The 26,897-nt window shown below is 48.1% G+C and overlaps 1 protein-coding gene across 1 annotated transcript in view; it reads left to right on the top strand.

The window, feature by feature from the left end:
- ttn.1 (titin, tandem duplicate 1) overlaps positions 1-25,199 on the top strand; it is a 147,736-nt gene extending 122,537 nt beyond the window's left edge. The window contains exons 173-206 of the mRNA XM_086091313.1: positions 32-334; positions 417-713; positions 814-1,101; positions 1,202-1,507; positions 1,631-1,933; positions 2,009-2,314; positions 2,398-4,161; positions 4,267-4,560; positions 4,644-4,928; positions 5,018-5,317; positions 5,408-7,474; positions 7,560-7,862; positions 7,932-8,237; positions 8,610-8,900; positions 8,984-9,283; positions 10,218-10,523; positions 10,663-10,965; positions 11,144-11,425; positions 11,544-12,137; positions 12,243-12,530; positions 12,936-13,235; positions 13,313-13,615; positions 13,742-14,044; positions 14,148-14,732; positions 14,817-15,119; positions 15,290-15,589; positions 15,686-16,261; positions 16,357-16,662; positions 16,746-17,351; positions 17,457-22,245; positions 22,309-22,582; positions 22,647-22,800; positions 22,881-23,111; positions 23,963-25,199. Of these exons, the coding sequence (XP_085947439.1) occupies positions 32-334; positions 417-713; positions 814-1,101; positions 1,202-1,507; positions 1,631-1,933; positions 2,009-2,314; positions 2,398-4,161; positions 4,267-4,560; positions 4,644-4,928; positions 5,018-5,317; positions 5,408-7,474; positions 7,560-7,862; positions 7,932-8,237; positions 8,610-8,900; positions 8,984-9,283; positions 10,218-10,523; positions 10,663-10,965; positions 11,144-11,425; positions 11,544-12,137; positions 12,243-12,530; positions 12,936-13,235; positions 13,313-13,615; positions 13,742-14,044; positions 14,148-14,732; positions 14,817-15,119; positions 15,290-15,589; positions 15,686-16,261; positions 16,357-16,662; positions 16,746-17,351; positions 17,457-22,245; positions 22,309-22,582; positions 22,647-22,800; positions 22,881-23,111; positions 23,963-24,255 (18,809 nt within the window). The 3' untranslated portion in view covers positions 24,256-25,199. The remainder of the gene's footprint in view (positions 1-31; positions 335-416; positions 714-813; positions 1,102-1,201; positions 1,508-1,630; positions 1,934-2,008; positions 2,315-2,397; positions 4,162-4,266; positions 4,561-4,643; positions 4,929-5,017; positions 5,318-5,407; positions 7,475-7,559; positions 7,863-7,931; positions 8,238-8,609; positions 8,901-8,983; positions 9,284-10,217; positions 10,524-10,662; positions 10,966-11,143; positions 11,426-11,543; positions 12,138-12,242; positions 12,531-12,935; positions 13,236-13,312; positions 13,616-13,741; positions 14,045-14,147; positions 14,733-14,816; positions 15,120-15,289; positions 15,590-15,685; positions 16,262-16,356; positions 16,663-16,745; positions 17,352-17,456; positions 22,246-22,308; positions 22,583-22,646; positions 22,801-22,880; positions 23,112-23,962) is intronic.
- Positions 25,200-26,897: the final 1,698 nt, after the last annotated feature.

Raw genomic sequence — 26,897 nt, 5'->3', positions numbered from 1 at the left:
GTACCATTAACCAATATCCTTTTTATTCCAGCTTTCCCTGGACCCCCATCCACCCCTTGGATTAGTTTCGTGTGTAGAGATAACCTGACTGTATGCTGGAACGAACCGGTAAGTGACGGCGGGAGTCCCGTGACCGGATATCATCTTCAGATGAAGGAAAGGAGCAGTATTCTCTGGCAAAAGATGAATAAAACAGCAATACAAGGAAACCAGTTCCGGGTCACCAACATCTGCCCAGGTCTCATCTATGAATTCAAGGTGGCAGCTGAAAATGCTGCTGGTATCGGAAAGATAAGTAAGACGTCTGAAGAGGTGCTGGCTATTGACGCATGTGGTAAGTTTATTATCATTCATATAGTCGGCCCTTCCCTGTACGCCAATATCATTTGTCACGTCTTCTGACTTCTCTATGACAGAGCCTCCTGCAAACGTCCATGTCACCGAAGTCACAAAGAACTCAGTCAGCCTGTCATGGCAGAGGCCACCGTACGATGGCGGAAGCAAGATCACCGGCTATAGTGTGGAGAGGAGGGAAGCAGCCAGTGGCAGATGGGTGAAGGCAAACTTCACAAATATCCTTGAGATGGGCTTCACAGTGTCTGCGCTGAACCAGGACGAGTCTTATGAGTTCAGGGTCTATGCAAAGAATGCTGTCGGCTCTGTCAGTAACCCTTCTCTTATTGCCGGCCCAGTCGCTTGTATTGATGCATGTGGTGAGTGCTCATTTTCATTCCTTCTCATATCACTGTGATTAGAAATGTGTAAAGAAAAAAATACACATTTAAAATGTTATCAATATTTTTTGTTGGGTAGGTGCTCCAGCCATAGACCTTCCTCCAGAGTATTTGGACGTGGTTCAGTACAAAGCTGGAACTTCAGTTAAAATCGGAGTAGGAATCATCGCCAAACCTCAGCCAAGCATCGAGTGGCTGAAAAATGGAAAGGAACTTGTAGCTTCTTCTTCCTTGTGTGTGGAAAGCACAACCGACTCGTCAGCCATTCTGATCAAGGATGCGACCCGCCAACACACCGGCTCGTATGAGATCAAGATAAAAAATATCTTGGGCTCAGCAAGTGCCACAATTGCGGTTGAAATCCTTGGTATTTTGACAATGTTGCATTCTTTTTTCACGTTTGAAAATTTTCCTCTCATCCCTCAGTGCTTTTTGTTAAATCATGCTTCCTTTTCATCCCTCCTTAGACAAACCCGGACCCCCAGCCGGCAGCATTAATTTCACCCTCGTTACAGCAGACAGAATAACCTTCCGTTGGGAGCCTGTATGTGAGGCTGACAATGGAGGTTCTGAGGTGACGCACTACGTTGTCGAGAGGCGTGAAACCAGCAGAGTGGTCTGGTCGACAGTCTCAGAGCGGCACGAGCAGGCGTACATCTCTGTCGGCAAACTGGTGCGAGGAAATGAATATGTGTTCCGCGTCATGGCTGTTAACAAGTTTGGCGTGGGAGTGCCACTGGAATCCGAGGCTGTTGTTGCAAAGAATGCTTTTGGTAAGCTTATTTTCACTTTCGGTTCCATAATCAAGCAACTGTATGGCTCCTGTTTGTTCTCCTGTGTCCCCAATCACAAGAAACAAACGCATTACACATCTGTTGTTTGTGCGTTTCCATCAGTAACTCCGGGTCAGCCACATACTCCCGAGGTGAACATCATCACCAAGACTACCATGGTGGTAGAATGGGAAAGCCCAGGTGTGGATGGGGGTAGCACAGTTACTGGCTACTACCTGGAGAGGCGTGACAAGAAGAGTTTGCGCTGGATCAGAGTTTACAAAGACCCCATTTCTGACAACAAACAGACTGTTTACCATCTAAACGAAGGAAATGAGTACCAGTATCGTGTCTGTGCCATTAACAAGGCCGGAGAAGGACCCTTCTCTGGTGTATCCGACTTTTATAAGGCCGCAGATCCTATTGGTAAGTGATCAAAGACCCTGCTTCCAAAATAAGAATCAGGGAATGCCTGTGCCCATACATTCATTTGACTTTCAGATGCTCCAGATGAGCCTTGCAAGCTGAAGGTGATGGATTCCACAAAGACCTCTATCACATTGCGCTGGTCCAAGCCAGAGTGGGATGGAGGCAGTGGGGTGACCAGCTACATGGTAGAGAAACTTGTGGAGGGAGAGGAAGATTGGGCAATGGTTACTTCAAAGGGAGAGGTTAAGATGACCGAATACACCGTACATGACTTAAAGCCAGACACTAACTACTTCTTCCGAGTTTCTGCTGTCAACTGCGCCGGCCGTGGAGAACCTCTGCAGATAACTGAGCCTGTACAGGCTAAAGATATCCTGGGTAAGCAACTTTGCAGACTTGAGGAACAACTTCCTTCCTTTTGTTTTGTTTTGTTTGAAATGACCGAAACATAATTTTCACAGAGGAAGCCCAGATTGACTCAGATGTTGCCATGAGAACTCACTACATTGTAAAGGCCGGCAAGGATGTGGAGCTCTCTGTTCCTCTGAAGGGTCGACCGTCTCCCGAGGCTTCCTGGAGCAAAGGAGATCTATGCATTCACAACAACCCCTCTTATGAATTCCACCAGTCAGACACGACCGCAGTCCTTGTTATGCGTGAAGTCACCAAGCTCGACACGGGAAAATATACGGTCAAGATTGACAATGGTGTAGGAGAGCCCAAGACACTAACCTTGTCCGTCAAGGTCCAGGACTCTCCAGCTCAATGCAGGAACCTGACACTGAAAGACGTAACCCGTGGAAAAGTCACCCTTTGCTGGGAGACCCCACTCCTCGATGGCGGTGCTGAAATCACCAACTACATTGTTGAAAAGAGGGACTCTTCAAAGAGAACGTACTCTGCAGTAACAAGCAAATGCACGGACACAACCTACACGATTGAAGATCTCTCTGAAAAGGCATCTTACTTTTTCCGTGTACTAGCAGAGAATGAGAATGGTGTTGGTGAACCATGCGAAACACTTGAACCGGTGAAGGCTACAGAGACTCCCGGACCAGTCAAAGAAGTTTCTATGAAGGATTCCTCTAAGACCTCTGTCACACTGCTGTGGCTTAAGCCTGATTACGATGGCGGCAGCATAATCTCTGACTACATCATTGAAAAGAAAGCCGCAGGTGAGGACTGGACACTGGGAGGAACGAGTCGACACTGTGAGTTTGAGGTAAAAAAACTAAAGGAGCGCTCCGACGTGATGTTCAGAGTCGCTGCTCGAAATGAGAAAGGTCAGGGTGACTTTGTGAAAATAGGGCCGATCAAGGTCATTGACTATGTTATAACACCCGAGGCGAGCCTTGCAGACTACCCAGATGGAAGAATCTGCGTTCGCTTAGGTCACAATGTCCATATTGAGCTGCCATACAGAGGTAAACCTAAACCATCGGTCTTGTGGCTGAAGGACAACCTTCCTCTGAAGGAAAGCGATCAAATCCGCTTCAAGAAAACAGACACCAAAGCCACACTAATGATCAAGAATGTGAAGAAAGAGAATGAGGGTAAATTCACACTTACTCTTGACAACAACATCAACAGAAAGTCCTTCCATATCCATGTCATTACCCTCGGACCCCCATCGAAGCCCCTTGGACCCATCCGCCTCGATGAAGTAAGAGCAGAAAGCATCATGATCTCCTGGGATGAGCCCAACGATGACGGCGGTGGAGACATCAACTGCTATACTGTAGAGAAGCGTGACACCTCGCAGCCTGACTGGAAGATGGCTTGTTCCAGAGTGGAGGCAACTCAGTTCAGAGTGGCCAATTTGGTCAAGGAAGTCCAGTATCAGTTCAGAGTGTGTGCAGAGAACAGGTATGGTGTCAGTGAACCCCTGGTCTCTCAGATAGTAATTGCCAAGCACCAGTTCAGGCCCCCAGGCCCACCAGGCAGGCCTGTGGTGTATAACATCACCAATGATGGCATGACAATCCAGTGGGAGAAGCCCATCTATGACGGAGGTACCCCCATCCAGGGCTTCCATGTGGAGAAGAGGGAAAAGAACAGCATCATGTGGCAGAAGGTGAACGTGGTGCTCATCAAAGAAACTGATTACAGGGTCCTGGGTCTCATTGAAGGCCTCAAGTACTCGTTCAGAGTGTACGCACAGAACGATGCTGGCTGCAGCCGAATGAGTGAAGAGAGCAAGCCCATCATGGCTGTCAGTCCTGTTGGTGAGTTCCAACTTTGTCCATAGGCTTACACATTTTTCAATGAGTATTAATAAACTCATAAACTCTTTTACAAGACAAATTCTAAACGTGACTTCCGTCTTTCAGATCCTCCAGGCCAGCCCGACTACACTGACGTGACTAGTGACTCGATCACGCTGAAGTGGGATGCACCTAAACGTGACGGAGGTAGCAAGATTACTGCTTACAACATTGAGAAGCGACAGGGCGAGGGTCGTTGGTTCAAGGCCAACTTGACTGATTTCCACGACTGCCAGCACACTGTGACTGGTTTGACAATGAATGAGCGCTACGAGTTTAGGGTGATTGCCAGAAATGCCTTTGGTGTCGTCAGCCCCCCGTCCAACTCATCTGGTTTGATTGTGGTTAGAAGCGAGAATGGTAAGTGAAGATAAGCCAGCAATAGCCCAGAGTAGGAGATCAAATGGTTAGCAATTTACTTATTGCCTTTTCTTCCAAACCAGCTTCCCCTCGCATCGAATTTGGCCCCGAGTATTTTGAAGGCTTGACTGTCAAAGCGGGTGACAACATTAGGGTGAAGGTGGCCATCACTGGACGGCCCGTTCCCAAGGTGGTCTGGTACAGAGACGGCGTGGAAATCACAAAAAAGATGATGGATATTATCACTGTTCCTGGATACAGCACTCTTTTCATCAGAGATGCTGACCGTACTCACCGCGGTCTCTACACCGTTGAAGCGACTAATGGATCAGGCAGCAAAAAGGAGGCTCTTCTGGTACAAGTACAAGGTGTGCAGTTGTCGCGGTCTATTACAGGATATATTTTTTTACAAATCAATTACTGCTTCTAACTTGACTGTAATTGTTTTGTGACGCAGACACACCTGGAGAACCAGTAGGACCCATCACGTTTAGCAACATCTCAGAGGGCAGATGCACTCTGTCCTGGAATCCACCAGAGAACAATGGCTGCTCAGAAATTTCACATTATATCATTGAGAAGCGCGAAACATCCAAGATCTCTTGGGCGTTAGTGTCAGATGACTGTCACGAGTGCACGTTCACTGCAGCCAAACTCGTTAAGATCAATGAGTACCAGTTCAGAGTCTCAGCTGTCAACAAGTTTGGTGTTGGCAGACCGTTGGAATCCTGCCCTATTATTGCACAGTTGCAATACAGTAAGTCAAGAGATTGAAAATTTTCATTTGCCGAAATTATATATATTTTTTGGGGTCTTCACAACTTTTCCATTCACAATTTCTTCCCAGCTACCCCCGATTCTCCAGGCACTCCAGATGCCACCGAGGTCACGGGGGAAAGCATAACTTTGGCCTGGACTCCTCCAACATCTGATGGCGGAAACCCCATTCAGTACTACATTCTGGAAAAACGAGAGAAGAAGACTGTCCGGTTCTACAAAGTGCTTTCAAAGAAACCCATCACTGAATGTGCTCACAAGGTTTCTCATCTCACTGAGGATATGGAGTATGAGTTCCGGGTCACGGCTGTGAATGATGCCGGAATCGGCGCTCCCAGCAATATCTCTTTGCCCATTAAAGCTGTTGAGCCAAAGGATATCCCCTGTGCTCCATCTGTGGTCTGTGTGTCCGACTCCACAAATACCTCTATCAGTCTGGAATGGACCAAGCCTGCAGATGACGGAGGTTCTGACATCTTGGGCTACATCGTGGAGATGGTTAAGGGCGATGAACTTGACTGGAATAGAGTAAATGAAGAGCTGGTGGCTAAAACAGAGTACACAGTCACTGGTCTACACACTGGGGTTGAGTACAAGTTCCGTGTTGCCGCCGTAAATCAAGTCGGACGAGGTGAGGATATGGCAACTCTCGAACCGGCTCAGGCCATTGACAGACTCACACCACCACAGATGGATATTGATGTCACCTTCAAGCAAACGCATATTGTCAAGGCTGGAGGTTCAGTGAAATTAAGTGTCCAATTCAGGGGGAAGCCTGTCCCTGTTGCTACCTGGTTGAAAGAAGAAGGAGAACTCGGTGTGATGTCAGAGGTCACAACTGCAGAGGGCAAAAGTACTCTACATATTGAAAAGTGCTCTCGAAACGATTCGGGCAAATACACTGTGAACTTGGAGAACAGTAGTGGTAGCAAGGCCATGACTTTCACGGTGAATGTCATGGACACGCCTGGAGCTCCTCAGGCTTTAGTCTTCCAACAGGTGTCCAGAGGCTCAGTCACGCTTGCATGGCAGCCTCCGCTTAATGATGGCGGAGCGCAAATCCACCACTATCTTGTCGAGAGGCATGAGGCAACCCGTCGCACTTGGCAACAGTCTGGAGGCAAATGCACTCAGAATATGATGAAAATCCAGGACCTCCTGGAGGGAGTGCCATACTTCTTCAGGGTATCTGCAGAGAACCAGCATGGTGTCGGTGAGGTCTTGGAGACGACAGAGCCTGTCATTGCCACTGCCGAGCCAGCACCGCCAAAGAGAATGGACATTGTGGACACAACAGACAGCTCGGTGTCACTGAGCTGGCTGAAGCCAGAGCACGATGGCGGAAGCCGTATCCAGTGCTATGTCATCGAGGCCAGGCCCAGGGGGACGGATAAATGGTTCGTGGTTGGCAACACCAAGAACCTCTCTTACACGGTCGAAAAGCTCAACAAGGGTGATGAGTATCACTTCCGTGTGAAAGCTAAGAATGAGTCCGGCCACAGCAGCCCCAGGGGAACTCCAGCCCCAGTGTTGGTCAAAGAGCCTCACATTGAACCATCAGCTGATCTCAGTGAGATCACCAATCAGCTGATCACATGCACATCGGGTGGCATCTTTACAATTGATGTTCCTATTAGCGGGAGACCTGCTCCCAAGGTAGCCTGGAGGCTGATGGAGATGAGGCTAAAGAACTCTGAAAGGGTTTCCATTAAAGTAACTAAAGACAGAACCAGCATATCAGTCAAGGATGCCATGAGGGGTGATGGTGGAAAATACTACCTGACCCTGGAGAATGTTGCCGGAACCAAGACCTTTACTATTGATGTCAATGTTATCGGTAGACCCAATCCTCCAGCGGGGCCTGTTGAAATTTCAAATATCACCTCAGAATCCTGTGTCGTTAGCTGGAATGCACCAGAGGATGATGGCGGCACTGACATTACCAACTACATAGTGGAGAAGCGTGAATCTGGTTCCACTGCCTGGCAGCTGATCAACTCCAGTGTGAAGCGCACGTCTCTCCACGTCAGTTATCTGACTAAGTACATGCAATACACTTTCAGGGTATCTGCCGAGAACAGATTTGGTGTAAGTAAAACGACTGAGTCGGATACCATCGTTGCAGAGCATCCTTACAGTGAGTACAATTCCGAAATCTGAATGACAAATTTTTATCATAAAAGTCATGAATCACTAACAAACTTCACATTTGACTATTGTAGCACCTCCTGGACCCCCAACAAGGCCAACCGTCTTTAATATCTCTGCCAACACAATGACCTTGAAGTGGGAGGAGCCCTATCACGATGGCGGCAGCAAGGTGACTGGCTACTGGATTGAGAAGAAAGAGAGGCATAATATTCTCTGGGTGAGGGAAAACAAGATCCCATGCTTTGAGTCCTTTTATAAGGCGGAAGACCTTGTTGAAGGTCTAGAGTACCAGTTCCGAGTTTATGCCATGAACAGTGCTGGTCTGAGCAAGGCCAGTGAAGCCTCCAAAGGTGCAGTCGCCCAAAACCCTGTTGGTGAGTATTGCTTGTCCTGCAAGCGTTGGTCACCTATTAACTAACACAAGTTGACATCTGTGTTTTTAGATCCACCAAGTAAGCCAGAAGTGACAAATGTAACCAGGACCACAGTGTCGCTCAAATGGTTGGCTCCGCTTAATGACGGTGGCAGTCCAATTGTAGGATACATTATTGAACGTAAACCATACACTCCGACTGGTGAAGGCCGCTGGCTCAAGTGTAACTACACCAACGTGACAGACACTTTCTACACTGTGACCGCCCTGGGAGAAGGAGAGCCCTACGAGTTCAGAGTCATTGCCAAGAATGCCAACCAAGTCTTCAGCACCCCATCAGTTTCCACCGGCTCTGTGCAGTGCAAGACAGACTTTGGTAAGCTACTTTAGTTATTTGTGATCGAATACGGTTAATGGTGTGCACTTTATCTACATCAAATGGTGTTCAATGGGCTTTACAAAGGCTCCCATTTACCCAATCACACACACATTCGTGCACTAATAGGAGGCTGCTGCCATGCAAGGCGCTGCCAAGTCCACTGGGAGCAAATTGGCGTTCGGTATCTTTCTTGCACAAGGACACTACCACATGGTCAAAGTTGAGGACTGAACAAAGAACCTTCGGGTTGTGAGACTGCCACTCTACCACTGAGCCATGCCGGCCCTAAGACCAAATGTCACATGTGCCAAATACCCAGGCTGACAGCTCAGATGTAACTAGTGTAAATGTGTTTTTATATTCCGACAGAACCTCCAAGGGCTCAGCTGGACGGCAAACTCCTATCTGAAGTTGTTATGGTGAGAGCTAGGTCAGATCTAGTTCTGGACGCCACAGTGGGTGGCAGGCCTGAGCCCAAAGCGTTCTGGTCCAAGGGCAACAGGGAACTAGAGTTATGTGAGAAGTACCACCTGCAATACACGCCCAACCGGGCAATGGCCATCATCAAGTTCTGTGACAGAGATGATACCGGAAAGTACATTCTTACTGTGAGGAATCTGAGTGGAACAAAGACTGCTGAAGTCAATGTCAAAGTACTTGGTGAGTAGACGTGCATTCTATTGGAAATCAAAATCCGTATTAGAATAGAAGACGACTAACAAGACAATATCGCATGTTTCTAGACACCCCGGGAGTGTGTGAAGGCAGCATCGAGATCAGCAAGATAACAGAGGAGTCGTGCACTCTGAACTGGAAGCCTCCTTTGGAGGATGGCGGTGATGAGGTGTCCCACTACCTCGTGGAGAGGAGAGACACCAACAGACTGCACTGGGTTTTCATGCACGCCGAGTGCAAGGAGCTGACCTGCAACATAACCGGGCTTTTCAAGAACACAGAATACATATTCAGAGTCCGGGGACTCAACAAATATGGCCCTGGAGTCCCCCTTGTCTCAGAGCCCATGGTCGCCAGAAACACTTTCAGTGAGTTTACTCGTCCAACCGTTGTCAAATGTGTGTGATATACTTTACTTTTATAATGTAATCTGCAGTGGAAGTTATTGCTAATGATTTTCCCAAACATAAATAATTGGTGCTTTGGGTTGTAATCTTGACCCAACTATGTGACTGTAACTCCACATTCCGATATACCATTGCCTTGCCCTCCAGCAATTATCGTTATTATAACCAGGGTTGCAAATAAGCGGTGCCCCAGTGCGCATGAGCAGTGGAAATTGAAATATTGCTCCAGTTCAAAGTCTGTCTGTGCACTTTTGGACAATAAAGGGTAGGTCAGGCCAACTTCGACAAGTCAAATCAGCCGCTTCAACCAGGAAAAACTTCCAAATAAAGGCCAGATAAGACATTGCTATCCATGTACAGTATTACTCGTTCGGATTTTATTTTCTAATTAAACCTCACAGTGCATTGCATAGAATCCTATCAACAAACGTGGCGGCTGACTTGACTAGCTTAAAGGGTTAGCTGAACGTGTGCAAGAGAGCCTCCAGCTTTGACGGTTATCGCCGTGTCGCTGCCGATACAAAATATGTCCTTACGCGGTCCGTGGCGCCCCCCCACAAAAATATATAAGAATTTAATGTATTTTTATAAAACAGTAAATGGTATGGTTTTAATAAGCTGTCAATGACTCGCTCCGGTATAAGTATGTTGTAAAAAAAAAAAAGTGTATTCATTTGTACTAAAATTACATCTCTAGACATTAACGATAAACGATAAACCCTGCCCAGAGGTGCCATAAATCCAAGTTCATCCGTGAGGTTGTTTGATTGGGCACCAAACAACAACCTCTGGGTTGTCAAAATGAGAACTATGTCAAAATGTTGATATCCACCCCTGATGATAACATCAGCCTGCTGTAGTTGTTGATTTCAACCTTAAGAACGTCTTCTTACAGCTGTGCCAACTCCACCTGGTGCACCTGAGATCCTGGTGTCTGGAAAGGACTTTGCGACTATTGAGTGGCTGAAGCCGGAGAGCGATGGTGGCAGTCCGTTGGTCCACTATCTGGTTGAGAGGCGGGAAAAGAAGAGTGCCCGCTGGGTGAAGGTGAACCGGAGTGGAGCACACCTCGACACGACACTGAAGGTGTCCGGTTTGACCCAAGGCAACATATACCAGTTCAGGGTGACGGCCATCAACAAGGCTGGAGAGGGCGAACCGAGTGATGTCTCTCTGTATGTTGTCTGCAGAGAGCCAACATGTAAGTCCACTTTGTTCCCAGTACCCCACCAAACATTAATAGATTGGTGAATTCATTTAATTGGTGACAGGCTAGTTTTGCATCTAACCAATCTTGACCACCGATGGCTGTTTTTAAGCTTGATCTTCTCCCGTCTTAGGCACCCCCTCTCCGCCCTCTGTACCTCGTATCACTGACACCCATGCTGACAGCATTACCTTGGCTTGGTCTCGCCCTGTGGAGGATGGAGGAGCTGATGTGCTGGGCTACTTACTGGAAATGCAGGAAGCGGGAACAGAGGAGTGGATAAAGGCCCATGAGAAGACACTGCGTACTTCAGAACATACGGTGACCGGACTTTGCCCAGGCAAGAAGTATCGCTTCAGAGTAGCCGGCATCAACATCAATGGCACTGGAGACTTCAGTGAGCACTGTGCTGAAACGGAGCCAGTGGAGAGAATTGGTATGTTGCCCATTCAATCTTCTTAATCATATCATTTTCTGTAAAGCTCAGGAAGAAAGAAAACATTCAACTTGGCAAATTTGCAAGCCAGTAGAGTTTAGAGTAATATTAGGTGTGGCGCTTTTTGCCCATGCAACGCAACTCAACACCCTAATTCTTCATTACTTTGGCCCAATAGAAACTCCAGACTTGGAGCTCCACGATGACTTGAAGAAAACCATCTGCCTGCGTGCCGGCGGTTCTCTGCGCCTCTTTGTAAATATTACTGGCCGTCCTGCTCCAACAATCACTTGGAGCAAGCCAGGTGTTGACCTTAACAACCGAGGCTTCATAGAGGTCACCAACAAGTCAACCACACTCATCATTGATAAGGTCCACCGATATGATGCTGGAAAATACACGCTGGTGGCTGAGAACTCTGCTGGGAAACGGGAAGTCTATATTCTGGTCAAAGTCTATGGTAAGCGGACAACCATATCATGAGTTCATGTTATAAAAAAACAAACAAAAACACTATACATTATTATTTTGAGTATTTAGGAGAGCTGTATCTAAAGCGTAAACTTTTGTCATTGTAGACACACCGGGACCAACGGGACCAATCAAGATCAAGGAACTGACCAAAGAGCAAGCCACCATCTCTTGGGATGCCCCGACGGTGGACGGCGGCGCTCCTGTCAATAATTATATTATTGAGAGGCGCGAGGCCTCCATGAGAGCCTACAAAACGGTGACTTCCAAGTGCAGCAAGACATCCTTTAAGATTGATGGCCTGATAGAGAGCATGCTGTACTACTTCCGAGTCCTACCTGAAAACATTTACGGTGTCGGTGAGCCTCGTGAGACATCCGACGTCATCCTGGTTTGCGAGGTGCCTCAGCCGCCGCGCAAATTGGAGGTGATCGACGTCACCAAGAGCACCGTTTCGTTGGGCTGGGAGAAGCCTGAGCATGACGGAGGCGGCAGGCTGACCGGTTACATGGTAGAGGCCTGCAAGTTTGGTACTGAAAAGTGGATGAAAGTGGCCTCCCTCAAGCTAACTGACTTTGAACACACCATTGAGAAGCTGAATGAGAAAGAGCAGTACTTGTTCAGAATCAAAGCCATCAACAGTCGAGGTGCCAGCGAAGCAAAGGAGCTTGTGACACCTGTGACTGTACAAGAACAAAGAGGTGAGAAGCACAGTCAGTCAGAGCATTTTTTTCTCACTCGCTTAAGGGTCCAGCGTGATTAACCTTTATTTTTTTTTAACCTTTTCAAAAAAAAAAATCTTTTAGTGATGCCTGAAGTGGATTTCACCAGCCTTCCCCAGAAAACCATCAACGTTCTGGCCGGAAAAACACTGGAGCTGAACCTACCAATCATTGGCAGGCCTCCCCCGTCTTGCTTCTGGTTCTTTGGTGACAATAGGATCAAAATCACAGACCGTGTCAAGATCCAGAGCACTGGCAAGTTTTCCAAACTAACCGTTTCCGACACAACCATTGACGACACCGGAAACTACACTCTGGAGTTGAAGAACACTGTTGGTGTTACCACCGAGGTCATCAAGGCCGTCATTCTCTGTAAGGAAACCCCCGCAGATGGCCATCATGTTTGATTTTTTTAAGATATATCAAGTTGAAATATGGACAGAGGTGGGTAGAGTAGCCAAAATTGAACTCAAGTAAGAGTACAATATCCAATTGGAACGCGCTCATGTGCTGCCTTGCTGTGTTCGGTTGGTGTCCGAGCAAAAAGTCTTGCTGACCAAAAAACGGAAGCAGCTAAAAAGTACCTGTTCGTCAAAACAAATTTACGCCAATAAAAGCATGTTGCGTCAAAACTACTCTGGCAAGTACAATTTATCCCAAAAGTTACTTGTATGTAGCGCGTTACTCCCCACCTCTGAAAATGGATGACATTGAACCAGATTTTATGCAACAAAAGAAGTGTGGTTTGAAAGTTGTTTTTTTTGCATTTGCCCTTAGCCAAGCCTGATGAACCAAAAGGATCAATCAGATTTGATGAGATTGACGCCACCACAGTCACCAGTAGCTGGGATCCTCCAGACAGGGACGGTGGAGCTCCCGTCACCGGCTATGTGGTGGAGCAACGAGATGCCCACAGACCAGGCTGGGTGCCGGTTTCTGACTCGGTCAGCCGACCTACCTTCAAATTTGAGAACCTGATTGAGGGAGATGAGTACGTCTTCCGTGCGGCTGCTGTGAATCGCTACGGCACCGGAGAATTCTTGCAGTCTGAGATTGTCACCTGCCGGAGCTTGACAAGTAACAGCTGTTTTGTTTCTTCCCATAAACACATGTGGTCATTGACACAAGGCTAACACGCTCTGCCTCCTTCACAGATGTGTCTGGATCTCCTGGCCGACCGACCGTTTTCGATGTTTCGCGTGACGGCATGACTGTTGCCTGGAACCCACCAGAAGAGGATGGTGGGCTGGAGGTCTCTGGTTATATCATTGAGCGCAAAGAAGTCAGGTCTGACAGATGGGTGCGTGCCAACAAGAATCCCGTCACCATGAATAGATACCGCTCGACAGAGCTAATTGAAGGCCTGGAGTACGAGCACAGAATCATTGCTATCAATGCCCGCGGACTAAGCAAACCAAGTTTGCCTTCCAAACCAGCTGTGGCATCAGATCCCATCGGTGAGAGGCCAAAAACCCCCAAATTAAATATGTTTTTGTATTTTGTTAAGTATAAAAAATTGTTTTATTGGTTTCACAAAAACAGTGGGATCCATGAAAACTGAAATATATTTCTGTCCTGGTCAGATCCACCTGGTTGCCCGCAGAACCCTCGGATCACAGAAACCACCAAGTCGTCTGTATCACTGGCTTGGAGTCCCCCCGATGATGAGGGAGATGCGAGAGTGGACGGCTACCTCATTGAGATGCAGAAGGTGGGCACCGTGGCTTGGCTCAAATGCAACACCACGCCCTCTCTGATCTGCGAGTACACACTGACCAACATGCCACAAGGAGAGGAGTTCAAATTCCGAGTACTGGCCTGCAATGCAGGCGGCTCTGGCGAGCCTGCCGAAGTTCCTGGAATTGTCACCATCATAGAGATGTTAGGTAAGCACACACAAGAATGTGTGCAAAAAGTGCAGCCAATGTGTTGTTGTTATGCAAGTACAATGAAAAGTAACTGTTGCATTTCTGCACTTTGGTTCGACAGAATCTCCCGATTGTGAGCTTGAGCTGAAATACAAAGATGTGTACGTAGTCCGTCACGGTGGAGTGGTCCGGCTCTCTCTCCCCATCAAGGGTAAACCGCACCCGACCTGCTCATGGTCAAAGGGCAGCGGGGCAGTGTCGGCCAAGGCCATGTACGCTTACACGGAAGACACCAGTGAACTGGTGATTAAAGGAGCCGAGAGGAGTGACTCTGGTGTGTATGAGCTTCTTATGGAAAATAGAGTTGGCAAGAAGAAGGCCCAAATCAAGGTCAATGTCATTGGCCGTCCAAGTGCTCCAGAAGGACCCTTAACGTTTGAGGAAATCCAGGCCAATTCTGTTAAGATGTCCTGGAAAGTGCCCACCGATGACGGCGGTGCACAGATACTCGGTTACATCGTTGAAAGAAGAGAGGTTACCAGAAATGCGTGGTACACTGTGGACAGCAGGGTGACTGATAATCAATTGGTTGTCAAGGGCCTAAATGAAGGAACAGAGTATCACTTTAAGGTTACTGCTGAGAACGCTTTTGGTATCGGTCCATCTCTCAAGTCGGAGCAACCGCTGGTGCCCAAGACTCCGCTTTGTAAGTATTCTTGTTTTCCCCGTCATGTGGCAGAATTCACTCACCAGCCTTTGATGAGCCGGGAAACTCTCGTTTGCAAAACAGGTCCACCGGAGCCTTCCAGCACACCACCAGAAATCATGGATGTCACCAAAAGCTCTGTGGCACTGGCATGGTCCAGGCCAAAGCATGACGGAGGCTCTTGCATCACAGGATACTTCATTGAGTACAAGGAGGTGTCCGCGGAGCAATGGTCTCGTCATCCCACCAGGATTCCCTCCACTATGTTTACCCTGTCTGGACTAAAAGCAAACGCAGACTATCACTTCCGCACTTTTGCTGCCAATGACATTGGCGCGAGTGAGGCTGGACCTGTGTCAGACTCCGTCACGTGCAAAGATCCATTCGGTGAGTCATTATATTTGAGTGAAGTCAGAAGCAAAAATTGGATGATCAACCAATTAGTCACTCTTCCTCCAAGACATGTCCTCCAATTTGTACAAAAAAATATAACTTGTCTCTATCACTCCCTTTTGATGAAGGCATCTGACTTTGTTTTGCTTGTTTGTACCTTGCAGATAAGCCAAGCCAGCCAGGTGAAATTGATACAACGACCGTGACTAAAAACTTGATCACCATTCGCTGGCAAACTCCACAGTGTGATGGTGGGAAAGAGGTCCTGGGTTATTGGGTGGAATACAGGAAGTCCACTGAAAGCACCTGGAAGAAATCCAACAAGGAGAGGCTAAAAGAACAGGAGTTCACCATGCGTGGTCTGGCTGAAGCTACTGAGTATGAGTTCAGAGTCTTTGCTGAGAATGAGACTGGAATAAGCAGACCCCGGCGGACAGCGACGTGCATCAAGACTAAACTGAGTGGTGCGTACCCAGACAGTTGATATGAAAGTTGGCACAAAACAATGAGTCACCTGTTAACATTTGGCACATGTATTTCTCTGCTTGCAATTGATATAGTTGAAACAAAACCAAGTCTGAGGAAGGACATGGATGAAGTCACAGAGAAGCTGGGACAGCCTGCTGTAATGAAGTGCCAGATCATTGGCCGGCCTGTTCCTGAGATCAGGTGGTACCACGCGGGCAAGGAGATTGTCCAGTCCCGCAAATACGAGATGAGCTCTGATGGCCGCAACCACTCCCTTTCCATCATGACTGACCAACAAGAAGATGAGGGAGATTACACCTGTAAGGCTACCAACGATGCCGGAGAAGCGGAAAACACAGGAGTTCTCGTACTGGAAGCTGCTCCATCCTTCCACTCCGACTACCCATTGAAGAGCACCTACTACGCTGGCCTGGGAACAACCCTGCGCATCCACGCTGTGTACATTGGGCGTCCGGTGCCAAAGATTATGTGGCTGCAAGAAGCCAAGACCCTGGAGAACTCAGAGGACATCAGTATCGAGACCACAGAGCATTATACCCACCTCATTGTCAAGAATGTGCAGCGCAGAATACATGGAGGAAAATACAGGATCCGACTGCACAACCACTTTGGCAGGGCCGACACCGCGTTCAATGTTGAAATCTATGGTATGTTTTGTCGTCATGCCTCAGTGGGCGAGCGCTAGGTTTGCCTTTGTGGAAGTCATATTAATTAGTGTACACGTCAAACCCTTTGTTTGCAGACAAACCTGATGTCCCTCAGGGTCCCATCGTTCTGGAGGCCCTTCTGAAGAACTCGGTCATCATCAGCTGGAAGCCTCCCAAGGATGACGGCGGCTGCCTGATTACCAACTACATTGTGGAGAAGCGCGAGGACAAGGAAGGAAGCGAGTGGGAATTGGTGTCATCGTCCATCAACGGCACATCCTGTCGCATACCCAACCTTACCGACAGCTCTGGATACTTTTTCCGCATATATGCCCAGAATCGCTATGGCAACAGCGAGCCACTTGAACTCGGCACACCGATCCTCATTAAGAGCCAACTGGGTTTGTTCAATCCACAAGATAATACTCAACAAAATCAGACAAAATGTTACCTGTTATATTGACAAAGCATTTCTTGTCCACAGAGAAACCATCACCGCCTCAGGCAATTGTTGTTTCTGGAATCACCAAGGACTCCTGTGTGGTTTCCTGGAAGCCTCCACTCAGTGACGGCGGCTCCAAAATCAAGAGCTATTGCCTTGAGAAAAAGCAAAAGAAGGATAAGAAGGAATGGGGTGAATGGACGCCCGTGACTACAGATGAGATCAAACAGACAGTCTTTTCTGTCAAACGCTTGTTAGAGGGCATCGAACACGTATTCCGGGTGAAGTGTGAAAACCTTGGAGGACAAAGTGACTACAGTGAGGAAAGCGCTTGCATTGTTCCCGCAACGGCCATTGATGTTCGGGCGCCCGCCTTCAAGGAGGAGCTGAGGAACCTGAGTGTCAAACACAAGAGCAATGCTACACTTGTCTGCAAGATCACAGGTCAGCCAAAACCAGTGATCAAATGGTTCAGACGAGGAAAGGAGACCCATTCGGATGGAAAGAAGATCAAGATTCAAGAATTCAAGGGAGGTTACCACCAACTGGTCGTCATTGAGGCTGACGAGGAAGACTCTACTGTGTACCAGATCAGAGCCACCAACCAAGGAGGTTCCATTTGTGCGACCGTCTCTCTGGATGTTGAAAGTAAGTATATCTTGCATAATAGACAATATATCGTACATGTGAAACAAAACAGTCTTCGAAACAACAGCTGTTCTCTCAACAATGACATGTTTTCTCTGTTATCAGTTCCTGCAAAGATCCACCTTCCCAAGAACCTGAAGGACAAAGAAGCAATTCCCGCCCTGCGTGGGGAAATGGTCAATATCAAGATACCCTTTGGTGGCAAGCCAGATCCTGTTATCACATGGCAGAAGGGACAAGATCTTATCGACAGCAATGGCCACTACCAGGTCATTGTCACGCGATCGTTCACCTCTTTGGTGTTCCCCAACGGCGTGGAGAAGAAGGATGCCGGATTCTACATTGTCTGTGCTAAAAACAGATTTGGAATTGACCAGCAGACGGTTGAGCTGGATGTGGCAGATGTGCCTGATCCTCCACGTGGTTTAAAAGCCAGCGATGTCTCTCGAGACTCTGTCGCACTTAACTGGGTTGCCCCAGCAAATGATGGTGGCAGCAGGGTGATCAATTACGTTATTGAAAAGTGCCCCACCACGGCTGAGCGATGGGAGCGTGTTGCTCAATCTCGTGACACCCGCTACACTGTTATCAATCTCTTTGGAGGAACAAGCTATCAGTTTAGAGTCATCGCTGAGAACAAGTTTGGACAGAGTGCGCCGTCTGAGACCAGCGGACCCGTCATGACAAAGGAGGACAAATCCAGAGTTCTTCTCTATGACAGGGAGGTTGACGATACGGGGCACGTTCCCAAAAGCAAAGCCCAGCACTCTGATGCAAAGAATCTGTATAACAAATTTGCTATTGCAGAAGAACTGGGAAGAGGTCAGTTTGGTATTGTCCACCGCTGTGTGAGCATCAGCTCTGAGAAGACCTACATGGCTAAATTTGTCAAAGTCAGGGGTTCAGATCAGACAATCGTTAAGAAGGAGATAGCAACTCTGAACCTGGCTAAGCACACAAGCTTCCTCCTGCTCCACGAGTCATTTGATAGCCCGGAGGAGCTGGTAATGATCTATGACTTCATCTCAGGCGTCGACATCTTTGAGCGTCTCAACATGGCGGAGTTTGAGCTCAATGAGCGAGAGATTGCCAATTACATTCGGCAGATCTGCTCAGCTCTTGAGTTTCTGCACAGTCAAAGCTATGGACATTTTGATATCAGACCTGAGAACATCATCTATACAACAAGAACCGGCTCAAACGTAAAAATCATCGAGTTGGGCCAGTGCAGACACCTGACCCCTGGAGATCAAATCAAGATCCAGTACACCACTGCGGAGTACGCGGCCCCTGAGATCCACCAGTGTGACATGGTGAGCACTGTGACTGACATGTGGTCAGTTGGCGTCCTGTCCTACGTGCTCCTCTGTGGACTCAATCCATTCATAGCTGAAACCAACCAGCAAATGATCGACAACGTTTCAAACGCAGCCTACAGCTATGATGATGAGTCCTTCAAGCAGGTCAGTGTCGAAGCACTAGACTTCACAGACCGCTTAATGACTAAGGAACGTAGGCATCGTATGACCGCTGCTGAGGCGCTGGCACATCCTTGGTTGTCGGCTCCTGCAGAAAATCTGAGCGCCAGAACCATCCAGAGCAGCAGACACAAGAGATACTACCAGACAATGGTGAAGAAAGAATGGAGCACTGTAGTGTCTGCAGCCCGCGTGGCCAGCGGTGGCTCAATTAGGTCCCAGCGAGGCGTGTTAATCGCCAAGGTGAAGATCGCTCCGTTTGAACACGGACCGGTCGGAGGCCAGGTCGGACACTTGGTGGCCAGCGAGGGCGACAGTGTTAAGTTTATCTGCAATATTGACAACTATGACAGCGCCACTGAAGTCACTTGGTATTGTGGTGTCAGGCAACTGGAAGCTGGTGACAAGTACAAAATTGATTATGAGGACGGCCTGGCTGTGATCACAATCTCCAAGGTGACGAGAGCTGACGATGGCACGTATAGATGCAAGGTTGTCAATGAGTATGGCGAGGACAGTGCCTACGCAGAGCTGTTCGTCAACGGTGTCAGGTCGTACCGTGACTTCTTCACGACTCGCGTGGTCAAGAGGACAAAGCGTCGGATTGACACTGCCAGAATGCTTCAAAAGCCACCGGAGTTTACCTTTCCTCTGGTTAACCATACAGCATACATTGGAGAGGATGTGCGCTTCGGTGTTACCATCACCGTTCACCCTGAGCCCCGCGTCACGTGGCACAAATCTGGACAAAAGCTGATCCCTGGAGAGGATGACAAAAAGTATACCTTCATCAGCGACACAGGCCTGTATCAGCTTATCATCCACAGTGTTGGCAATGACGATGCTGCAGAATACAGCGTGGTAGCCCGCAACAGGTATGGCGACGACAGCTGCAAGGCCCGCCTTAGCGTGGTTCCTCGACCAAAACCGGCAGACCTCACCCTAAGGCCCATGTTCAAACGCCTTCTTGCCAACGTCGAGTGCAGAGAGGGCCAGAACGTTCGCTTTGAAATCCGAGTTTCGGGCCACCCGGCACTCAAGTGGGAAAAGGATGGCACGCCCATAACCTTTGGGCCATCTATCGAACTTGTCCACGAAGGCTTGGATTATTTCATTCTTCATGTGAAAGACACACTGCCTGAAGACTCTGGCGTATACAGAGTGACTGCAACCAATTCTGCTGGATCTGCCAGTTGCCAGGCAACACTAAAAGTGGAACGTGTCGCTCATGTAAAGAAAGATTATGAGAGCGGCCAAAAGAAGCAGGAAAGTGTGTCTCAAAAGGAGGAACTGGACAAAAAGGTGAGGCTGCATCAGATATTGTCAGACACCGTTGGCTTACTGTTACCTCCTGCAGCAGTGCAGGCAGTCAGGGAAGCGGCAACCATGTTTAAACCTGCTGTGACAACTAAACGGGGTGAAAAGTCTGAGGCTGAAAAACAGAAAGAAAAAGAGGAGAGAAAGAAACGGGCCGATGAGAAAAGACTACGCATGCCGTACGATGTACCGGCGCCGCGGGTCGTGAACCCGGCTGTGCTCGAAGAGGACGTTGAAATTAAACACTTCAAACCACTCTCGGATATGAAGTGGTACAAGAAGCTTAGAGATCAGTATGAATTCCCGGAGCCCATGGAGAAAATCAAGCAGAAGAGGATGAAACGCATTCGTCTCTCCAGGTGGGAGCAGTTCTATGAGGTGCCTATCAGGATCAAAGACCAGTACAAGCCAAAGTGGCGCATCCCGTCCATGACTCTGGATGATTTAGAGACGGTGAGGCCATCAAGGCACCACCGCGCAGCTTCCCCCGAGATGGACATCTACCACAGGATCAGGAGAAGGTCACTGGGTGACCTGTCAGATGAGGAGCTGCTACTGCCGGTGAAGGACTATCTGTCCATAAAGAGAATTGAGGAGGAAAGGCTTCGCCTGGAGGGAGAACTGGAGCTCGGTTACTCCGCTTCTCCGCCCAGCCTCAGCCCTGTCCGCTTTGAGCTGTCAGCGCTGCGCCCTTCATCATCTGTAAAAGTCTACAGCGACGATGAGGAGGCAGAAGCCTCGCAAAGGTACGATTCGTACAGAATTCCATCCAAATATGAAGCCGGACCCAGCTTTGTTGAACTGCGGCAGCGTCATGACAAAGCCACGTACAAACCTCCCAGACAGAAGCAAAGGGTATACGAGGAGAGAGAGGATCAGGAGTTGCTGCGACCTCACACAACTGCTCAGAGAATCTCCTCCTACAAGAGTGAACTGCAGCGCATGGAGTTTGAGGAGAAGACTCAAAGTTTGAAAAAGGAAACAGTCGTCTCTGTCACAAAAGCTTCAGAGAGCGTTGAATCAGAGCATCTGACAATTTTTGCTTCTGAATATATTCCTAAGCCCATTAAGAAGCTCTGGACACCTGAACCGGAGTTGAAAGGTCCTTTCTCAGAAAAGGTTGTCAAAACAGAGACGACTTTGCCCAGAGTAGATTTTCTGTCCAGGTATGAGGAGCGAAAGCAGACTCTCAGGTCAGAGCGGAGAACTGTGGAGAGAACATCGGAAGCTCCTTTCAGTCTCGACCACCTCCCGCGCATTAGCATCCGCTTGCGATCGCATCGCGTTGCCTTCAGTTCCAACACCAGCTTCACCCTGAATGTCCAGGCTAAACCGGAGCCAAGAGTCAAGTGGTTCCACAATGGAAAAGAGATTCAATCAAGCAGCAAACACCACATGAGCAACATCAGTGGACTTCTGAATCTGCAGATCAACAACTGTGTGTCTGAAGATGCGGGAACATATTCTGTGGTCTGCAGGAACATCAAAGGAGAGACTTCAGACAGTGCCACATTAGAAGTAGCAGCAGAATATGCTGCCTTCTCTCCCACCCAGCGGGATGAAGAACCGCCATCCTCCTATCTCTCAGACATGGCCAAAACGGAGGTGTACCACATCTCAGCAGCAGCAGTCAAGGAAACGGTGGCAAAAACTGTCACTGTTGTCGAAAAGGAAAGGGCGAAGCCCGTGGTGCCTGCAGAGATCTTGACCAAACCTCAGTCTCTGAGTGTTGAGGAGGGAGGTCTTGCCAGATTCTTATGCGATGTGGATGGTGACCCGGCGCCTTCCATTTTGTGGCTTCATGAGGGAGCAACTCTGGGGTCCTCTAGCTATCATCACATTGTCTCTACGCAGTACAGCTCCTCTTTGGAGATTTCTTCTGTTCAGACATCCGATGAAGGAAACTACGCTTTGATTGTGGAAAATGCTGGTGGCAAACAAGAAGCCTATTTTACTCTGACTATTCGCAAGTCTGATTCCAAGCACAAAGTCGTGGTGTCTCCTCGAATCGCCTCTCCTGAAGCCAAGTCCCCCGAACCTGGCAAAACCCCACAGAGAATCAAGTCTCCCGAGCCACTCAAGTCTCCTCTGAGGGTCAAGTCTCCTGTCTCGCCAAAGTCCCCCACTGCAAAATCCCCACCTCCGTCTGTTAAGGCAGTCAGAGTGAAGTCACCGGTTTCACCCAAGTCCCCCACTGCAAAATCGCCGCCTCCATCTGTCAGTCCAATCAAATCACCAAAGCGAGTCATGTCACCAACGGTGGGAAAGAAGTCACCTTGTCCTGTTGACTTGGAGCAGCTCAAATGTGGGACGCCACCTCACTTCCTGTTGCAACCCCGATCCCAAAATGTGGACGAGGGACAAAATGTGAAATTCACCTGCGAGATTGCGGGTCAACCTTTACCAGACGTGGAGTGGTTTAAAGACAACTTGACTGTGAGTATTTGTGTTTGTCTCTGTTTTAACAACACAACCTTCACTTCATCGTTCTCTCTCGCAGCTGTCGGCCACGTCCAACATCAGGATGAGCTGGACCAACAGTGCGTACACTCTGGAGATTCGTCAAGCAACACCGGCAGACGGCGGCAAATACACCATCAAGGCCAAAAACCAGCTTGGCCAGTGCTCCGCCACATCCTCCCTCAATGTCATCAGTAAGTCTTTAGTGCTTAAACAATGTTGAAAGGGAGATCTTCAAACGAGTCACGCGTTCGTGTTCTTTGCATTCTTGAAGCTGATGAGGAGGAAGCAACACAAATAATGAGAAGCATGGAACAAAAAACGGAAGCTTTCTCAGCCTCTTCAGTTCACGTGAAGGCAGCATCATCGATGCAGGCCAGCGCTTTCAGCTCCATTGAGACTAGCAATCGAATCATGCAAATGTCTGCTCAATCGCACGTGGAAGCCGCCTCCTCCTCCTCCTCCTCCTTCTCACAGACGAGCCACGTCGGCGGTATGCAAATAGGTGAGGTGGATGTTAAAGATCTGAGCATATTTTTGTTTGTTTGTTCCTCAGCCACGAATGGAAGTTTCACCTTGCCTGCAGGCTGAATTCTCGCGCTATTTGTGAGTTCTGAAAAAAACCAGAGAATCCATCTTGTCACAAGCCCGCATATCACAAAGCAACAGTGTGTTTGGGGGCGGGATATGCGGCTGTGACGAAATCAAGAAGGAGCGCCAAGGCCGTGGGAAACAAACAAACCAAACGTGGCGTCACCGGTGGACGAATGCATGGACCCTGCAATTTATTCTTGACAATCGGCTTGATTCCAAAATCAACGTTGTGTTATTTAAGACGCCCGCGATACCCATATTAGAGCCGTTCATGAATGCCGAGTCATTCTGTCGTTCACTCAAGTCGGCGTGCCAAATTAATACTCAAATCATAATTTGCAGACTCGGATCAAATTGTATGACGTCACATGAACCGGCATTTTCTTTATTGGAACCTCAGCGTTGGAACTCATACAAATCGGACTTGGACCGAAAATGAATTGGGTGACGTCACAGGAAGCGTCATTTTCGTTACAGCGGAACCTAACCCTAACCCAGCGCTCAGGAATCATTTGGTGATCGAACACCCCAATTCCAACCCTGAGTGTCAAGCAGGGAGGCAAATAGGTCCCATTTTTATAGCCTTTAGTATGACCCGGCTGGGGACTGAAGCCACGACCTCCCAGTCTCAGGGCGAACACTACCACTCGCCAGTGAGCTGGGTTTTCTTTGGGGGGGACCGTGTTCCATGGTGGTTTTGCACTGTAAATAAACTGATTGCTGGATGGAAACGAGAGTCTCTAACCCGGCTGCTCTTTTTAGGCACCGCGCCCAAGATCACGGCTCTTCCCGAGAACATAGATGCCGCGGTTGGCAAACCACTGAGGGTGACCGGGACGTTCTTTGGGGAACCCGCCCCATCCGCGCAGTGGCTGCGCTCGGGCCGGAGCCTTCCCGACGGGGACGAGCGCTACCGCGTGGACAACACAGCTGACGTTTCCACGCTGGTGATCGGCGCGGTACAGGAGAGCGACGGCGGCGTGTATATGCTCCGACTTTCCAACGAACTCGGCTCCGCCTCTGCGACTGTCAACGTTCGGGTCCGATCGATGTAAAAGAAAATTGCATGACAACTTGGAGGTACATACCCCCGAAGCCCCCGCCCCCCATTTCCCTCATTGGTAATCGTTTGTTTCATGACTAAGCAACAAGAATTAACACCGATTTATCTTCTTGTAAATAGGAACTCTTTTTTGTTTTGTTTTTGTACCAAACTTGACGTTCATTGATTGCCAAACTCAAGTCTCCACTTGTTTTCCAATGTGATGACACTTTTGCAATGACATGTACATAATGTATATAGCCGGATTTGACGGTTATGGTCAATGTATGCATTGTTATTTATGACAAGAATATGAAGTGGAGGAAGGAAAGCAAATGCAGTTGAACAGGAGAAAGTCCCGCGCGGAACGAATATCCTGCTCAAGGCAGAAACTCCAAACGGTGCGCCTCAACGCTACGTTGACGTCTAAGATTGCCTCGGCAGGTAGAGCGTCTCCCTGCTGACGTTTACTCAACATCAGAAAGAAACCTCGTTTTTTTTTTAAACGGTGTCGCTATTACGATTTCCCGCAAGCGCAAGACCGCGAGCGCCGCTTGCGTCACCCTCACGTAAGCGGCGCGACCGGGTCTTGCGCTCGCTTGGACCGACTGCATCGTACCACCAATTGATTTGATGACCGCGTGAGAGCGCGAGTGGCCTGCGCTCTCACCTTTCGACGTAGGAGCGCTGCTTCTGGCACGGGACGGCCCATTGGGAACGTCTCCCGGCCGGCTGCTTCACAAGGTCCCGTTGGACTCTCAACTGTGCAGAAGCAGCGCCATCTCTTGGAGGACGGCTCATTAGTGTGTTTGTGTGTCGTAGCTTCTAGTCCGGGTTGACTTCTCTGCCACGGTGACGCCATCTGCTGTGGGAAGCCTTTGGTTGTGGTTTTTTCTTCATTCGTCCTCCTTGAGTGTTTTACTGTTTTTGATTTAATAAAGCATGACTTCAGCACCACTTTCTGGATTATCAGTCTCTCTCTCTCCACACGCTCATTTTTACCTTTGGAATACCAACTTGAGGGGGCTCTGATCATTCACAAAAACATTTGCTCTTCTAGTACAGCTTTGACTGGAGCTGCTGCATCAAGCGACGATTCCAGTCTTGGGAATCGTGACTTTACATTTGGCAGCCAATTTTGTCCCGCTGGGTTTTGCGTTCATTTCCTTGTAGATGCTTCTGACAACATGATGCAGACAGACCAATACATAGAAGAGAAAATGAATTCTTAGTGCTGATCTTCTCCCAGACTTCTTGGTGCAAGCGTTCACCACACACGGCGGCTTTGTTGCCCTAGAAACAGAAAATCATGTGAAAACACACTTTGACCTTCTCGCAATAAAACCAATAGAAGGGGAAGAACGACAAAATATGATGTACTATTTATCTTATAAGCATTCCATACACTTCAGTAGTTTAGCGTCTAATTCCATGCAGGGAGATTTCATGCTGTCACGCACGTACATTTGAGTGAATATGAATGAACGAAGCTATCTTGTTTTATACTCAAGTAAATTGTTTTACCATTCACGTTCTGCGCTTCCATAATAGAGTGACGTCACACTGAAGTCAGTCGGCAAAGTCGGTCGGGGTCCTCCCCCCCCCCCAACTTCACAAGTGGGATTTCCCAGTTCAAGCTCGCCTTCCCCGACACACTTCCTGGTATGAAAGAAAAGTCTGCCTGAATGCAGAACCAGTCCATGGATGATGCCCACTAACTTTGTATGGAGCCAATATATTTTCCCACCAATAACCGGTCAGAGGAGAGCCCCTCCCCTTTCCACATCAAAGTGAAGGAGCGCAAATTTACATCATGAAGAGTTTTGAAAACAGACACCAACAAACACAAATGATCTTGCAAACCCAATAAACGGATCGCTAGGACTCTTTATTATTGCTGTACTTTTTTAAAGGGGGAATTCAACACCAACACAACAACATAACTTATTATTGTCAAGAAATGTTTAACGTTGACTTCCCCTTTAAGGACAAAAGGGCACTTTAGTATTACAAATGTTATGCAGTATATATTATGTACATTTTTCCCCCTTTGTTGTAATGGACAAAATACAGGACTTTTTGATTAGCATCACACGCAAACCTTGAAAATCTTTTTTTGTTACTGATTTCTTTAGACAACCCCCCGGTATTAAAATTCTATTCAGTTTCTATTGCAACAAATGACAAGAGAAGATGCAGGTCAGACTACCTTATAGCCCGAACTGAACTCACATAAACAAGGACATCGAGCAGACCCAAGAACAATACATTATGCCTTAAAACAAACAAACATTGTTGACACCTCAATCTGTTAACCGCCTCCGATTCCCACTGAATTTCTTAGAGGATTTAGGACAAGATAGGCTCCAGCAACCCCCTTGTGAGGACAAGCGGTTAAGAAAATGGATGGATGGATTTAGGACAAATCTTTCTATTTGACAGATAGGAAACCATTTCTATGAGATGGCAGAAAGTACAGAACCGACGTGTATCCACTGTTGGACCGGCGGGCGCCGTAAGATTTGTCCAACTTCCTTTTTTTTTTTTATAAAATATATATATATATATATATATATTAAAAATAAAAATAAAATAAAAAAAATTGTCCAACTTCCAATATGAGCCTTCTTGGCTGCCTGGAGGTCGACAATCGAG

The sequence above is a fragment of the Leptonotus elevatus genome, chromosome 12 (genome assembly GCF_054856555.1).
Source record: "Leptonotus elevatus isolate MCC_2025b chromosome 12, RoL_Lele_1.0, whole genome shotgun sequence".
In the NCBI taxonomy this organism is placed as follows: Eukaryota; Metazoa; Chordata; class Actinopteri; order Syngnathiformes; family Syngnathidae; genus Leptonotus; species Leptonotus elevatus.
The sequence above is the reverse complement of the archived record's forward strand: the minus strand, read 5'-3'. Positions and strand labels throughout refer to the sequence as shown.